This window comes from Sus scrofa, chromosome 13, assembly GCF_000003025.6.
Source record: "Sus scrofa isolate TJ Tabasco breed Duroc chromosome 13, Sscrofa11.1, whole genome shotgun sequence".
NCBI lineage: Eukaryota > Metazoa > Chordata > Mammalia > Artiodactyla > Suidae > Sus > Sus scrofa.
Window position 1 is genome coordinate 23,204,799 of NC_010455.5, and position 16,647 is coordinate 23,221,445.

Genomic DNA, 16,647 nt, shown 5'->3' on the forward strand with positions numbered 1-16,647 from the left:
CATTATTTGCAAATATTTTCTCCCAGTCCATAGGTTGTCTTTTTGTTTTGTTGATGATTTCCTGTGCTATGCAAAAGCTCAAAAGTTTGATTAGATCCCACTTGTTTATTTTTGCTTTTATTTCTATTGCCTTTGGAGACTGAGCTAAGAAAGATACTGCTGCGATTTACGTCTGAGAATTTGTCTGTGTTCTCTTCTGGAGTTTTAGGGTGTTATGTCTTATATTTAGGTCTTTAAACAATTTTGAGTTTATTTTTGTGTATGGTGTGAGGGAATGTTATAATTTCATTGATTGACATGAAGCTGTCCAGCTTTCCCAGCCGCACTTGCTAAAGAGACTGTCTTTTCTTCGTTGTATATTCTTGCCTCATTTGTTGTAGTTTAATTGACTGTAAGTGCGTGGGTTTATTTCTGGGCTCTGTATTCTGTTCCATTGATCTATATGTCTGTTTTTGTGTCAATATCACACTGTTTTTTTGTTTTTTGTGTGGGTTTTTTTGTCTTTTTTTTTGCCATTTCTTGGGCTGCTCCCGTGGCATATGGAGGTTCCCAGGCTAGGGGTCCAATCGGAGCTGCGGCTGCCAGCCTACACCACAGCCACAGCAACGCAGGATCCTTAACCCACTGAGCAAGGGCAGGGATCGAACCCGCAACCTCATGGTTCCCAGTCGGATTCGTTAACCACTGTGCCATGACGGGAACTCCAATATCACACTGTTTTGATTACTGTAGCTTTGTAGTACAGTCTGAAGTCTGAAATAGTTATGCCTCCAGCTTTGTTCTTTTTCCTAAGGATTGCTTTTAGCAATTCTGGACCTTTTTGATTCCATATACATTTTAGGGTTATTTATTCTAGTTCTGTGGAAAAATTTCATGGGTATTTTGATAGAGATTGCATTAAATCTATAGATTGCTTTGGGTAGTGTGGCTATTTTAATTCTTCTAATCTAAGAGCATAGGATATCTTTCTATTTCTTTGAATCATCTTCAGTTTCCTTTAACAGTGTTTTATAGTTTTTAAGGTATAGGTTTTTCCTTCCTTGGTTAAATTTATTCCTAGGTATTTTTTTATGCAATTTTAAATGACATTGTTTGTTTACTTTCTCTTTCTGATACTTCATTATTACTATAAAAAAATGAAACAGGAATTCCCATGTGGTTCAGCAGATTAAGAATCTAACTAGTATCCATGAGCATGCAGGTTCAATCCCTGGCCTTGCTCACTGGGTTAAAAGATCCAGTGTTGCTGTGAGCTGAGGTGGTGGTCACTGATGTGGCTCAGATCTGGTGTTGCTGTGGCTGTGGTGTAAGCCAGCAGCTGCAGCTCTGATTCGATCCCTAGCCTGGGAACTTCTATATGCCGTGGATGTGGCCCTAAAAAGAAAAAAAATTGAAACAGATTTATGTATTTAAATTTGTATCCTGCTGTCTTGCTGAATTCATTTATTAGTTCTAATAGTTTTTGTCTGGTGACTCTAGGGTTCTCTATATAAAGTATCATATCATTTGCAAATAGTGACAGTTTTTTCTCTTCCCTTCCAATTTGGATACCTTTTATTTCTTTTTCTTGTCTGATTGCTGTGGCTAAGACGTCCAATACTATGTTGAATAGAAATAGATGAGAGTGGGCATCCTTGTCTTGTTCCTGAATTTAGCAGAAAGGCTTTCAGCTTTTCACCATTGAGTATTGTGTCAGCTGTGGGTTTCCTGTTACCTTGGAGGGCCTTATCCTACACCTCCCACCTCCAAATCATGTATTTCTTCCCAATTGAAAGAGCATCTGTGACAGGAGGCGCTAACATTTCCAACATTTATTGAGCACAGTTTAGTTCCAGGCCCTGTGCTGGTGGGTTTCTGTATCTTCCTCATTTACCTTTCACAGCAACTCTGTGAATTAGGTATTATCATCTCCTTTACAGGTGGAAAAATTGAAGCCCAGTAAAGCTGAATAATACATTCAAGGTGTGAGGGTCTAGGTGGTAGGGGAGGTCAGACCCATCCCCTCTGGTGCTGAAGCTGCTATTTTATTTGCCACCTGCCACGTGGCCTTTCCCAGGAGGGGTTTGGCCAACTCTTGTTGCTTGGAATTGACTTTTCTGTGTGATAGTGACCAGAATCATCACCACATTTTGGATTGGATCTGAGAGACATTTCTGACCCTAAAAAATTGTCTGAGGAGATTTAGTAAGTCACTCTGTCTAGTAACTGTAGCAGGTAGAGTTGGTGTTGGGTTATGTGCTGATGATGGTGTTACATATTGGATTGTAGATAGAAGGCTTTGTATAAGGTATAGGGAGTCCATCTCCTTCAGTTTGGTTCCTGTCGTTCATAGAATATGTGCCTATTCTCCATTGTATAATCCGCATAGGTTTGTCAAGAAGGTAGTTTTCTTTGTTCATTTGATCAATGTGATTGGCGCTGGGGTGGGGGGGACATAAGAAGAACAAAACACATGGGCTCCCTGCTTCTGCTAGGAGGATGTAAACACGTGAACAAATGTGCACACAACTGTGGTGTGTGATGGGGCTAAGAAGGGAAGGAACAAAGCACCACAGGAGAGAGCAGGGGATGGGCTGGTAACCTGGTGAGCCTCCCTGAGGAGGTGGCCTTGAGGTGCAGACTTGAAGGATGGGAGGAATCATACATGAGAAGCATGGGCAGAGTCCCGGCAGAGGCAGCACTTTAGGAGCGCCAAGTGAGTTTGCTTGGAGCAATTCCTGAGGGAGGGAGCAGCAGCATCTGTCACAGGTCTCAGGGCTGGGGAGACGGGCCAGACTGGAGTGAGGCTGGAGTGAGCTGGAAGGGCACGCCATCGCCGTGGATCTCAGCACAGGCTCCTGGCTCTTTCTTTGTGAGCATCAACTGTATAGAGCAGCTTCCTGTTATGTGCTTTATAACAACCCTAAAGCATAGGTGCCACCATCACTTCAGTCCCTTTGAGAAAGAAAAGGCTTAGCCGGATTTATGTAACTTATTTTAGGTCACAGAGTTGAATGGTAGAGGCTGAACTTGAACTCTCAGCAGCCTGAGACTGAGCTCTCTGATGCTCTGACTCCCCAGAGTGATACAAGTGTGAGGAATGTGTGTGTGTGTGTGTGCGCGTGTGTGTGTGTTGTGTGTTCGTGTTGTATGAGTATGAGTTGTGTTGTCTCAGGCGAAATTAGTGAGTCAAGAGCCCAGCTATGGATGAGCTCCACTGGAGGCTTGAGTCATGAGCTCTGAATCTAACTGTTGTTTAAAAAGACACCATACGGGGAGTTCCCATTGTGGCTCAACAGAAACAAATCTGATCAGTATCCATGAGGGTGCAGTTTCAATCCCTGGCCTCACTCAGTGGGTTAAGAATCTGGCATTGTCATGAGCAGTGGTGTAGGTCACAGTCGTGGCTCAGATCCTGCATTGCCCATTGCTGTGGCTGTGCAGCTGTACTCTGATTCAGCCCCTAGCCTGGGAACTTCCATATGCCGAGGGTACAGCCCTAAAAAGCAAAAAAATAAAAAAATAATAATAAAAAGTCACCACACACACACAACACACTATGCACGTACCACACACATGGACATACCACACACATATACACACCTCATGCAGTGAGTGGACACTGAGAGTTCTTCACTCTGTGCCCTTTCTCCTGGAGACAGGTCTCAGCATTCCCCTGGGATGTGGAGATTCGAGCACTGATTGAAGGACAATTCATGGCCAAGAAGATTCATGCTGAGGGCCTGGGCTATCGAGTCAGTAAGTGAACTGGTGGTGGGTTGTGTTCCGGGGTGGGGCCAAGAATCCTGCTCACGCCCTGAGGTGCTTGAGACCCATCTTGGCCTTCAGTCCTGTCTCTTAAGGTTCCACTACAGGGGCCTTGTTTGTGTAGGAGGGAGGAGGTGGAGCTGGGCCGCCAGTGGTGGGGTAAGAAAGTGAGCTGACGGGCACTGTGGGCGAGTGTAGCCTCCGAGGCAGGTTGTCCTCTTCTCTGCTCCTCCCAAGTAGCCTTGACTCCTGGCCAGGAATTCTAGGACTTGGGAGAGCTTTCTGTAACCCTCAGCTCCAACCTGCAGACGAAATGTCCTAAGCTCTGGATCCTGAGGCCACGGGCAATGTGGGTGCGAAGGGTCTGGGCTGGGGCCATCATGGGCCTTCACCTTCTAGCCTGGCAGGTGCTATCTGCCATTGGGACACAGCTCTGGGCATTTCAGCCCCAACAAAGAAGAGAGGGGTGTAGAACCACTGTCAAACCTGAGAGGCCTGGAATAGAGGGGGCAGAACCAGGGCCGGGGAAGGCCCTTGGGGGAGAAAAGGACGCCTGAGAATCTGAGCTATGGAATGGGCAGCTTTAGGAGGTCGCGAGTTCCCCTTACTGATGGTTGCTGGAATGGTTGGGAGGGACTGAAGGAGGCTGGACTGGGCGACCGCAGAATCTGGGGTTCTAAGATTGGGCAACAGCTGCAGTCAAGAAAAGCTAGAAATCCTTCCTCGAATCCTTCTTTCTTGAGGGCCTCCTCATTGATACTTATGGACAATCCAGATTTTATACTTGAACCAACCAAGTAAAAGGATACTTTAAAAATAAGCACTGGTGGAGTTCCCACTGTGGCGCAGCAGGATTGGTGGCACCTCTGCGGCACCAGGATGCAGGTTCAATCCTTGGCCCAGCGCAGTGGGTTAAAGGATCCAGCATGGCTGCAGCTGTGGCGTAGGTCACAACTGCGGTTTGTTTGGATCTGATCCCTGGCCTAGGAACTTGATATGCCACAGGGCAGCCAAAAAAGGGGAGGAGGGGGGGAAGCACTAGGCAAGCCTTTTTGAAAACCTGTTAGACAGCATCTGCTAAAGTTGCACACACACCCACCCAGCAACTTCATCTCTGGGTGGATGCATGACAGAGACGTGTACACGTGTTCACTAAAGACATGCAGGAGGACACCCACACTGGCCACACGCTAGAAACAGCCCAGTGCCCGTTGATGGCAAGATAAATTTGTTGTGGGATGTTCAGGCCACATGATTCTACACAGAAGTGAAGATGAATGAGCCTCAACCACAAGAAGCAAACGGAGTGAATCTCACAGAAACACTAAGCAAAGGAAGGCAAATCTGAAAGTATGGGTGGCAGATTCCATGTGCCTCAAATTCAAAAGCAAAGTTCTCTGCTGTTGTTGGCAGTCAGGATAGTTGGCAGTTCCCTTTCGGGGGCCTGGAGGGTCTCTGGGGTGCTGGTGAGGGTTACACAGCTGTGTTGAGTTGTAAAATGTATTGAGCTATCAGCTTGTGGTACATATGTACATTTTTCAAGGTGTTTGTTACAGTTCAGCAATTTTTTTTTTTTTGGTCTTCTTTTTTTTTAAGGGCCATACCCGTGGCATATGGAGGTTCCCAGGCTAGGGGGCAAATTGGAGCTGTAGCTGCTGGCCTATGCCAGAGCCACAGCAACACAGGATCTGAGCCGCGTCTGTGACCTACACCACAGCTCATGGCAACATCAGATCCTTAACCCACTGAGCGAAGCCAGGGATTGAACCCACATCCTCATGGATACTAGTTGGGTTCATTAACCACTGAGCAATTATGGGAGCTCCAGCAAATTTTTAAAAGTAGAATGAACTATAAACAGTCCCACTCCTCTCCATCCCGCCACCCAAAGTGTAAAAAGAAATTCCCCAAGAGCTTCCAAGCTCCCTGAGAGGTAAGCCTGGGTGAGCAGGGCAGGTATGCTGCTGAGGAGGGTGTGAGTGCCTGGCAGGAAGGTTCTCAGGTCATTGTCATCAGGAGGGGCCACTTCAGGGGGCTGTCCTCACCAGCCCAGTATGGGGGGGAGAGGAATTCCTGGACTGGGGTGGGGGCAGCTAGTGTAACCCTGTCTTCATTCTCAGCCTCTAAAGCGATTCTTACACAAAACAGCATAAAGATACTTATCCTCTTAGCAGTTTAAGAAAAGAATCAAACCTGTCCTGCCAGCTCTGCTGAGTTTCTCTCAAACAAGATCATGTGAATGAACGCATTTGAACCCCAAAAGGTCTGCACAAATGGGAGGCATCATTCTCCTGGCTGCTGTGTGGACTGACTTCCTTGCATTTCATTCTAGAACAGTCATAGTCTCATTTTTGGAGTTCCCTGGTGATGCAGCAGGTTAAGGATCCAGCATTGTCACTGCAGCTTCCTGGGTCACTACTGTGGTATGGGTTCAGTCCCTGGCCCAGAAACTTCCACATGCTACAGGTGCAGCCCCTGCCCCCCAAAATCTTATTTTAATAACATCTAGGAAGAATAAAAAGACATTTGAAGTAAGATTAATGATAGTAATAGCTAACATTTATTGAGTGCCTACTGTGTGCCCATCCTGTCCAAGCATTTTATTATTTTTATCTATTTATTTTTTTTATGGATACTGAACTTATTTTCATTTCACTGTTTGGGCTTGAGAGAAGGAGACAGAAAAAAGTAAAGAGACGCAAAAGTGCCTGCACAGAGATCAGCAGTGAAACACGATTGAAGTGGTTCTGCTGCCCCTGCTTCCCCGTTGCTCCATCCGCTCTCCCCTCTGGGGCTCAGGCTCCACATCCTGGCTGTGTGCCCTTGGGCACGCTGGGCCTGCATCTCCCTTCCTGAGGATTGCTTGGTGGGATTCCTAAGCACAGACCAACTCTTGCCTTTCAGGCTGACCTCTTGATGTGACCTCCTCTTTTTCTTCTGGAGTAGGATATCTTTTTTTAAGGTTTCCAGTCCATTTGAAGATTGGAAGGTGGAGATTGCTCAGCCTTTAGTTGTGAATTTTGTTGTTTTTAGGAGAGAGGTTGAGCTCTTTCTATTCCGCCATCTTCCAAGCACTTTATTATTAACAACAGTGTCGCAGGTCTTGTGGCTCAGCGGTAAAGAATCCAACTCTTATCCGTGAGAACTTAAGGGCTCATTCTAGAATGCAATTTATTTACATTTCTTTGCATTTACAAATTAAATAAAAATATCTTTTTGTTTGTGTCTTCAGCTATCTCTCATTGTTCTTTCTTGACCATCTATCTCCATTTTAACCCAAAGTGGAACTATATGTCTTTTACTAGATTGTGGTTTATGTTTTATTGTAAAAGATTTCTTGCATCCAATAGAATATATGCTTCATAAATGATAAAACATTAAATAAATGAAAGACTTGTTCACTGAGCGTTCTGGTTAAGCAATAGAACTTTGCTAGAACCTTAGAACTGTCCTGTGTACCCTCCTCAGTTGCCTCCGCAAGAGATGGGTGAGGCAGCAACCCCACAAGCAAATTACGTGTGAGCAGCCTGCATGGACACAGCTGGGTTTGGATCCCCGCCCTCCACCTGGTCCTGTGTGACAAGCAAGAGGTGTTGGCCAGACACTCGTCCTCGCTGGCTGCAGAACTCTGGAAAACAGCCTATTCTGCCTTGGGGGAATTGTCACAGCCTTTTTTTTTTTTTTTCCTTCCTTTATCCTTGCAGTGCCTAAGACAAAGATTTTGGCCACTGGAGGGGCATCTCATAACAAAGACATCTTACAGGTGAGTTCTGGTAGCAGGCTTTGCATGAGGGCCTTTTCTAATCTGAAACTTTTAAGAGCCAGACACTGAGCAGTAAGGGCCGCCTGTATTCCCACTCCTACAGAGATGGGGAGCTTATAGCTCATTCTGTCCTGGGAAGCTAGCTTTATGGCTTGACAGCTCACATGGCAAGCAGGTTCTATCTTACACTGAGGTGAAATCCACTGCCCTGTACAGCTCCACTCTCTGATACCAGCACTGGCCTTTGGAGTCACCCAGAAGGTGCCCATCCTTCATGGCAAACCTTCTGACCTCTAATGCCAGTGTTCTTGTCTTCTTCAAGGTTTCTCCCGTCCAGTTTAAACATCTCTGATTTTCCCAACCATTCCCCTTGTAATCCAGTTGCCAGACTTTGTCACTGTCTTTCTAGTCCTTCATTGTGCTGGAAATATATGACCAAAAGTGGAATCACCCTGCAGATACCTGACAATCAGGCTGTCACATCGTGGGGTTGTCAGTGTCTTATTGGGACACTGAGCATTTTTGGTTGTAGCCTGACGTGTAATATTCTTTGAGGTAAGATTCTCTAGAAGCAGAGAGAGTGCTCCCAGGAGAAATGGAGTGAGGGGTGCAGGTAGAGGAGGAAAGATGGTTAAGCAGGGATGTGCTTTTGGCTGGAGTCAGCTTCAGCTCCATCCCCTGGGGAGATATGGTATGTGAACTGTGCCACAGACAGGGTTCCACCTTGGCTAAGGAGGCCATCTGGCTACCCCAGGGAGAGCTCTATGAGAGGCAGCCAAGAGCAGTTCTTTTGAGGAGGAGGGACAGCTGTGAGCCATTAGCAGTCAGTACTCAGCATCCAGATGAGGGTGCACGCTAGTCCAGTAAGGGGATCCAGGCATCAGCAGTGTTTCAGGTCCGCAAAGACCCCCCAACCCAGGTCTTGTCTACGGAAGCTCCTCTTAGCACAAGTCCTCTATTCTAAATTTATGCAGTTTGTTTTTGGGACCTACATAGGAAACTTGATCCCTATAAAACATGCCCTTGTCAGTTTGGGTTTGTTTGGATTTGTTAATATTAGTCATACCTGACTGTCTCCACCTTGATGGTTTGCTCAGTGTACTTTCTAAATCTTCCTCCTCATGTTTGAAAAATGGTTAAATACTGCAGGGACAACCCAGAGACCTGTGGCCCTCCACTAGAGACTTCTCCCAAGTTGTCCTGACACCAGGGCGGAATGGCCTAGTGTACCTCCTTTAAAGCAGTAGAGGTGGGATGGAAGGTATCAGAAGACGTAAGAGAAATGAAAACCTGGAAAATGCATATCAGTGTCTGTGTTCCCTCCGAGGAATGATTTCACTGCAGTAAGAATCTGTGTCCTTTCCAGGTGCTTGCAGATGTGTTTGGTGCCCCAGTGTATGTCATAGACACTGCCAACTCAGCCTGTGTGGGCTCTGCTTACCGAGCTTTCCATGGTAGGTTGATGGATGGGGGCAGATGCCTGTGGAAGTGGTTAGGGCACTGGCTGGCTGGGCTGAGGTCTATGGAAGGGGGAGATTGGGATGTTCCCAGTCTTTGGAGCCTTTAGCTTCATTTTTTCTGCCTTCCCAGCAGGGAAGAGCCAACCCAAACCCTCTATTCCTTTGTTCTCTAACTGGGAGAGGCAGGGTCCTAACGAAACGAGGCCTGTTGTTGAGAGTCAGGCTCAGCACAGGGACGTTGGTTGAAGATTTAGGGCATACTTGAAGGCATGCAGGCATGGGTTTAGACAGCTGGTAGGCAAGAGAAGTTGATAAAATCCAGGGCCGTATTTTCAGCAAGAGCAGGAAGTTGAGACGGAAGGTGAAGGTTTCAGAACCAAACGGTCCAGGACCCTGGACAGCTCCTTGGGGGTGGGGCATGGCTCTGATGGAGGCCTGGCTGAAAGGCCTGATAATGAAGGAATCTCTCTCATCTAAGTAAGTTATGGCAAGAGCAGCACATGCCCACAAGGCGTTCTTCCACCCCTGTGGTCAATTTGTCCTGTGTTCTGCCTACCCAGGCTCCTCCCCTAGGCACCCATGTACCTCAAGGACTTTGTCCTTTCCCTATAGCAGTTCCATTCTTCACGCATTTATCCTTTTTTTTTTTTTTTGCCTTTTAGGGCCGCACACATGGCATATGAAAATTCCCAGGCTAGGGGTCGAATCAGAGCTGCAGCTGCCAGCCTACAGCACAGCCACAGCAATGTCGGATCCAACCCCAATCCGTGACCCACACCACAGCTCATGGCAATGCCAGATCCTTAACCCACTGAGCAAGGCAATGCCAGATCCTTAACCCACTGAGCGAAGCCAGGGATCAAACCTGCATCCTCATGGATCCTAGTTGGGTTCATTACCACTGAGCCACCATGGGAATTCCACGTAGCCTTCTCTCAATAATCAACTTCTTACTCTTTCATTCCCTCTCTATCCATCTTACCCCACCTTGTGCCACTTCCTGTATCAAGATCATGGGGCAATTTATTTCTAGACTTGTATTTTTAATCAAGTGTTACACTATGCTGGCTCTTATTTGCACTTGCACATGGGTTAGTCTTTCTTTTCTTTAACTCCCTGCAGTTGCACTTTCCTTCTTCCTTTCTATCCTAGTTTTGTTGGAGTATACAGCCTGAATACAACTTTCTGAGGGCTTGCATGTCCAGCAAGGGTTTTGTTCCACCCTCCCAAAGAATGCTACCCTGCTGGACAGAGGATTCCAAGTTTAAAATATTTTCCTCAGAACTTTGAAAACACTGTTCCGTAAGCTTCCAGCCTTCAGTGTTGCCCATGAGAAGTCTGGGGTCCACGCTCTACTCCTCCTTCTGCCAAAGCAGGAAAGAAACCACTGCTTGCTGCACGGTCTTTTTTCCTTGTTTTTCCTTTTCTGTGCCTATTTAGTTACCAACGTTACCTGGGGTACTGCCCTGCTCTGCCTTCCAAAACCAAAGCCTGAGCTAAGTCCTAGCACACCAGTTCCCCCTTTACACGGACATCCATTCTCCGCTTGGGTCCAAGGGTGAAAGCCAGTCACACAAAGCCAGTCCGTGAGTGATGGAGGGGGACCAGTCTTTCGAGTAGTCTCTGCTGGCCACCCCACCACCCACTGCCCCCTCATCCATACAGCCCCGGGCAGGCTACTCCAGCATTCAGAGAGAAAGCCAGGCCTCACATCTTCAGTGGGCTCTCCTCCCCTCTTGGTGGTCTCAGGCTTCTTTTCAGTCCCTAAATTGCCTGGAAATTCCTTACTATTTCTTGCCCATCTGTGGCAGCCTTCCCTCTTTTCCCTCCCTGCCCTCCTTTGCTTGCTGAGTATTTATTGAGTGCCTCCTGGATGTGGGTGGTGTGCTTGGCACCAGGGCTCCAATGGAGACCCAATCATGGCCTCTCAGAGCTTCCAGCTCCATAAGGGAGGGACCTAAACCAAGTCTGTGGCAGAAATGGTGAGACGTGTGCCCTAAGGGAAGCGGATGGTGCTGAGGGGGTGGAAGGGTGGAAAGGATATTCTTAGTGGCAACTTCTCCAAGAAGAGGGAAGAGAGGAACATTCCACACAGTGAAAAGGCTCTGCGGCAGAAGGAGGTGAAAGAGCTGGGGTGGCTGGAGCTCAGGGAGCAGTGAGGGGGGTGGAGCCACGTGAGGGAAGAGAGGCTGGTGGACCCTCCCCTGTGTCATAGGTGGTGGGGTGGGGACGGGGGTGAGGAAGGGAGCTGCCTCCTGACATGCACTTTAGGCAAATTAGGCCCTGCAGAGAAGAGGCCTGCACTTGAAACTTTTCTCTTTCTTTTTTAAAAAATGGTTATAGTGGGAGTTCCCATTGTGGCGTAGCAGAAACGAATCTGACTAGGAACCATGAGGTTGCAGGTTCAATCCCTGGCCTTGCTCAGTGGGTTAAGGGTCCAGTGTTGCCATGAGCTGTGGTGTAGGTCGAAGACGCAGCTTGGATCCTGGGTTGCTGTGGCTGAGGCCAGCAGCAAAGGCTCTGATTCAACCTCTAGCCTGGGAATCTCCATATGCCTCAGGTGGGTCCCTAAGAAGCAAAAAAATGAAAAAAAAAAAAATAAATTTATATGACATAAAAATCACCCAGACTGAAGTGTGCAATCTAAGTGTGATTTTCAGTAAATTTCCTGAATTATACAGCTGTCACCATAATCTGGTTTTAGAACACCTTATCACTCCAGAGATAAAATGCTATTTGCGGGTAACACCTTCCCTTGCATCATGCATTGATGTGAAATGAGCTTTCCCTTCCAGGCCTTGCAGCTGGAACCAACATGCCCTTCTCAGAGGTTGTGAAGCTAGCCCCAAATCCCAGATTAGCTGCTACCCCAACCCCGGGAGCTTTTCAGGTAAGAGACCATCAGAATTTATTTGTGGCATTTGTGTTATGAAAACCCAACTAGGTTCTTTTTTCCAAAAGGTAAGTTTTTCTTGTCATCTATATTACAGTTGATGTGTTCAATTAAAAGTATAATCCTACATTTTTTTCCCCTTTTTTGGCCACACCCACAGCTTATGGATGTTCCTGGGCCAGGGATTGAGTCCGAGCCACAGCTGCAGCCTACACCACAGGCTGCAGCAATGCCAAACACTTAACTCACTGTACCAGGCTGGGAATCAAACCCAAGCTGCCATAGAGACAGTGCCAGATCTTCAACTTGCTGTGCCACAGCGGGAACTCCTTTGGTCTTTTTAGGATGCACCCTTGGCATATGAAAGTTCCCAGGCTAGGGTCCAATAAGAGGTCTGTCAGCCTACACCACAGCCACAGCAACACCAGATCCTTAACCCACTGAGTGGGGCCAGGGATCAAACCCGCATCCTCATGGATTCTAGTCAGGTTTGTTACCACTGAGCAACAACAGAATCACCCTTTTTTTTTTTTTTTTTTAAATTGTGAAGGAAACAGAGTGAAAGAAGCCAGGTTGTCAAGATTCAGAGACCCTGATGATCTTATAGCCCCAGGGGTCAGATGGCTCCTCAGGGTCTGCCCTTCTAGTTTACTGGGTTCAGAAGACACTGAAAGGCTCTGTCACTTAAGTAGAAGACATGCTGGGTTTCTACCATTCAAATCTGAAGTCTGGATCCAAGACAGCTATGTGGTCATTCAGGCCAGGAAATCTCTATGAAGGCAGACCCCACTTGTTACAGGTTGGGTTCTCCAGAATGCAAACTCTGAGATGTCAATGAAGATGCAGGAGATTTTCTACGGGGTGCTTTTGGGAGCTGCATCTGTAGAAGGGAAAAGGAAGATCTCAGTGGAGCCCTCAGCAGTCCCACAGGAGGTTCTGAAGCTGGGATGACTCTTTATACCCCATGTCATTCAGGCATTGTGTGCAGGCCACCCCAGGATAGAATAAGGCAGCTCTCTATAACCAGAGCAATACCCAAAGGGGGCTGTCAGCTGAAGCCTGGGAGGATAAGTTCTCCATTCCTGCAGGACAGTCTGGGTGGCATGCTGTAGCATCCACTGCACCACTGCTCCAATTGGCAGAAGGTTCTTGCAGCCTAGGAGCAAGGGCAACACAGACTTTATTACTTATTATTATTTATTATACAGGCGTTATTACTCACGGTACAACAGGCAGCATAAGCTTCAGGCTTGCCTCAGTTTTCCTTGGCCCTGAAGTGCCATTGGCTGGTGCAGCATGAATCCAGTGGGTGCTGTACACACATTGTGTCTGCGTCGCAACTGAAGAACCCTGTGCTTAGGAAACCCCAGCATTATAAAGGAGCTGCAAGCAAACCTGTCTGACCTTTGCCCCCAAAGGAGACATTATCTTTATTATCCTGGTCAAGAAACACATTTTCTCTCTAACTTCCAAGGCTGTTTGCTATACAAACACCCTTGAAAAGATAGTCTGGAACAAAAGCTGTCACGAGACTATGGAAGCAGCCTGGAGAATTGTCCTGCAGCCTGTCTTGAACGTAGGTGACTAGATAACCCACTCACATGCCCAGGCTACTATTATTTTCTGTTGTGTGTCCTTCTGTTTGAGGCAGCTCAATGCAGTAGGAAAATCCTTCATTGAGATAAAGGGCCTTTGAGTTCTGATTCTGGTTGTGCCTCTCCGTCACCATATGACCTTCATGTAATCTTGAGCAGCACTCCTCATCTCCAAACCTCTGTTTCTTCCTTAGGAACATCATGAGAGCCACATATGTCATTTAAATTTTTTAGTGGTCTCATTAAAAAAAAAAAAGTAAATGAAGGACTAGTAATTTATATATTATTATTTAATCCAACATGTCCAAAAAATTGTCATTTCAGCATGGAACCGATAAGAAAAATTGCTAGGGTGATGCTTTTACTTTTTTTGGATGAAGCTTTGAAATCAAGTGTGCATTTTATACTTATCGCACCAGTCACATTGCAAGTGCTCAAAGAAAGCCACATATGTCTGTGGCTACCATATTGGATAATGTCACTCTGGATGTGCTCCAGATGACCAGAGAATGTTTGGAGCTGCTTCTAATGTCATGTCCCCCCACAACAGTATTCATAGGCAGTAATCAGAGAGTGGCCTTGGGCACAGAGTCTCCTCACACACTCTTACTTATCATAGAGAAACATATTGGTCTGTTGCCCTCAACTCCCCCAGCCAAATACCACTTGGTTGAAAGGTGAACCTTGGCTGTAATAAAGGCTGGGGTAGTGTCTGGGTCTTTCATCCTCTCTAGGAGGGGCCAGCAAGAAGAAGGTAGTTTAGAAACAAAGCTTTAGGGCAGCAAACAGCTGCACCTGCCGCATCACAGGTGGCAAATACTCAGGCTGGGTACTGCCACTCTCCCTGGCTTGCCCATGACCACAGTCACTAATAGTGCATGGGACTCTACCCAAGTCCAAGTGTAACTACTGTCTATAAAATAAATAACCATGAGTTCCCATTGTGGTGCAGTGGAAATGAATCCTGCTAGTATCCATGAAGAAGCAGGTATGATCCCTGGCCTTGCCAGTGGGTTAAGGATCTGGTGTTCACAGATGCAGCTCCCAGAAGTGCTGTGGTATAGGTTGCAGATTCGGCTCAAATCCTGCATTGTGGCTGTGGTGTAGGTCAGCAGCTGCGGCTCTGATTTGACCCCTAGCCTGGGAACTTCCATATGCTGCAGGCATGGCCCTAAAAAGCAAAAAAAAAAAAAAAAAAATTAAAATTAAGAGGTTATAAAAATTATCTATAAAAAATAAATAACGGACAAGGACCTACTATATAGCACAGGGAACTATATATTTTGTAATAACCTACAAGGGAAAAGAACCTGGAAAATAATATGAATGAATATATATATATATATATATACATATGTATATATGCATATATATGTATGTATATGTCAGTTTATATATATATATAAAAAACCGAACTGTCGTGCTTACACCTGAAACTAAGAAACTAACATGATACTGTAAATCAACTATACTCCAATTAAACTTAAAAAACAAATGTAACCTTGGGATCCTTTTCAACCCCAAGTTGCAAGCAGTGACAGTCTATGATTGTTGGCATAAGTGACCTATTTGAGTACTGAATTGTAAACACCTTTAGAGGGGGGAAACATCCTCTGTTTTATTTCTGTGGTACCTCTGTGTACTCAAAACAGTAACAGTGTTTTTTCTTAGGCTCAGCTGAATGTTACAGTTTCCTCCTTGGAGAGGAAATCAGAGCTCCCCACAGCATTCAGAAGTTCCTGGGCCAGGGACTGAACCAAAGCTGCAGCAGTGGCAGTATTGGATCCTTTTTTTTTTTTTTTTTTTTTTTTTTGGTCTTTTTGCCATTTCTTGGGCTGCTCCCACGGCATATGGAGGTTCCCAGGCTAGGGGTTGAATCGGAGCTGTAGTCACCGGCCTACGCCAGAGCCACAGCAACACTCGATCCAAGCCGCGTCTGCAACCTACACCACAGCTCACGGCAACGCCGGATCGTCAACCCACTGAGCAAGGGCAGGAACCGAACCCGCAACCTCATGGTTCCTAGTCGGATTCATTAACCACTGCGCCACGACGGGAACTCCAGTATTGGATCCTTAACCCCGTGGACCATCAGGGAAATCCCTTTCTGTTCCTTTTTCCCTTACTGGTTTTTTTGGTTTGGGTTTTACTACACAGCACACTGAGTATATCATTTTGTAGCCCTCTTCTTTGAAAATTCTACATTACAACATATGTATTTTATTCTTAAAAGTGTATAACGTGTTATTTTTAGTAACTATATAATAAGCAATCTGGCTAATGAGCCATATTTTCTTGAGCATTTTCCATGTCTGAGAGCAGTTGCTTCTAGTTTTTCCAGTTTTTATAATGAAACTTATGTGGCTAAAGGGTTAACCAAACCTTTCCCGAGTCTACCTGAAAATTTGACGTTTTGTTAATGTTCTTGCTCTGCTTCCTTTGAGACTTAATAAAACTGGAGTGTCAACAGTGTTACTAGGCAACATGGCTTATGTAAAAATGGCCATGCATTGGGAAACTGCATCTTCCGGCGGGGGGGGGGAAGAACCATAAATACCTGATGGGAAGTCCTACTTAGGGCTCCCTAAGCACAGTGACTTCTTGTGGGCATGTCTCTTGCCTTTGGAATTGTTACAAGAGATACTTCTGTGGGGTGGAAGTTTTCCCTTACTGGTCAGAGTGGTTTTGCCCCTATAAGATGTGGATTTCGTCTCCTTGCACCTGAGCTCTAACCTGAGGTGTGGAAAGCAGGGAGAGGAGAAGCCAGGGAGGCAAAAGACCCTTTCCAGGACACCCGTGCAAACTGTTCATGTTTCTCCAGTGTAGCCCTTTGAGGGCTAAGGTATGGTCTTAGGAGTCTAATTGTTTGGTGGTGTCTAGGAAGACCCTCGGTGGGCCTAGCACCCTACACTTAGGATTCTGTCCTTAGGAGAGCTTTGCAGAAGTGGCATTACCTGGTCAGAGGCTATGGGCATTTTCAAGCCCCTTAATACAGATGTAAAGTTGAGTTGATTTCCCATCAACTTCTACCAAGTATGCAATGAGACAGCCATTTCCAGGTACCTTCATCAAAATTTTTAGAATTTTTTGCAGATTTGAAAGCAAAAATTGACAATTTCTTGTCATAGTTTGCATTTTTTTAAAAAATCTTGGGAGTTCCCGTTGTGGTACAGCAGAAACGAATCCGAC

The 16,647-nt window shown here is 46.1% G+C and overlaps 1 protein-coding gene across 10 annotated transcripts in view; it reads left to right on the forward strand.

The window, feature by feature from the left end:
- XYLB (xylulokinase) overlaps positions 1-16,647 on the forward strand; it is a 51,729-nt gene that overhangs the window by 30,944 nt on the left and 4,138 nt on the right. For 8 of the 10 annotated variants that reach the window (XM_021071668.1, XM_021071667.1, XM_021071666.1 and 5 more), the window contains 4 exons: positions 3,642-3,738; positions 7,452-7,510; positions 8,877-8,964; positions 11,766-11,860. In XM_021071668.1, the coding sequence (XP_020927327.1) occupies positions 3,642-3,738; positions 7,452-7,510; positions 8,877-8,964; positions 11,766-11,860 (339 nt within the window). The remainder of the gene's footprint in view (positions 1-3,641; positions 3,739-7,451; positions 7,511-8,876; positions 8,965-11,765; positions 11,861-16,647) is intronic. The other 2 variants (XR_002338206.1, XM_021071670.1) reach the window with 2 other exon arrangements.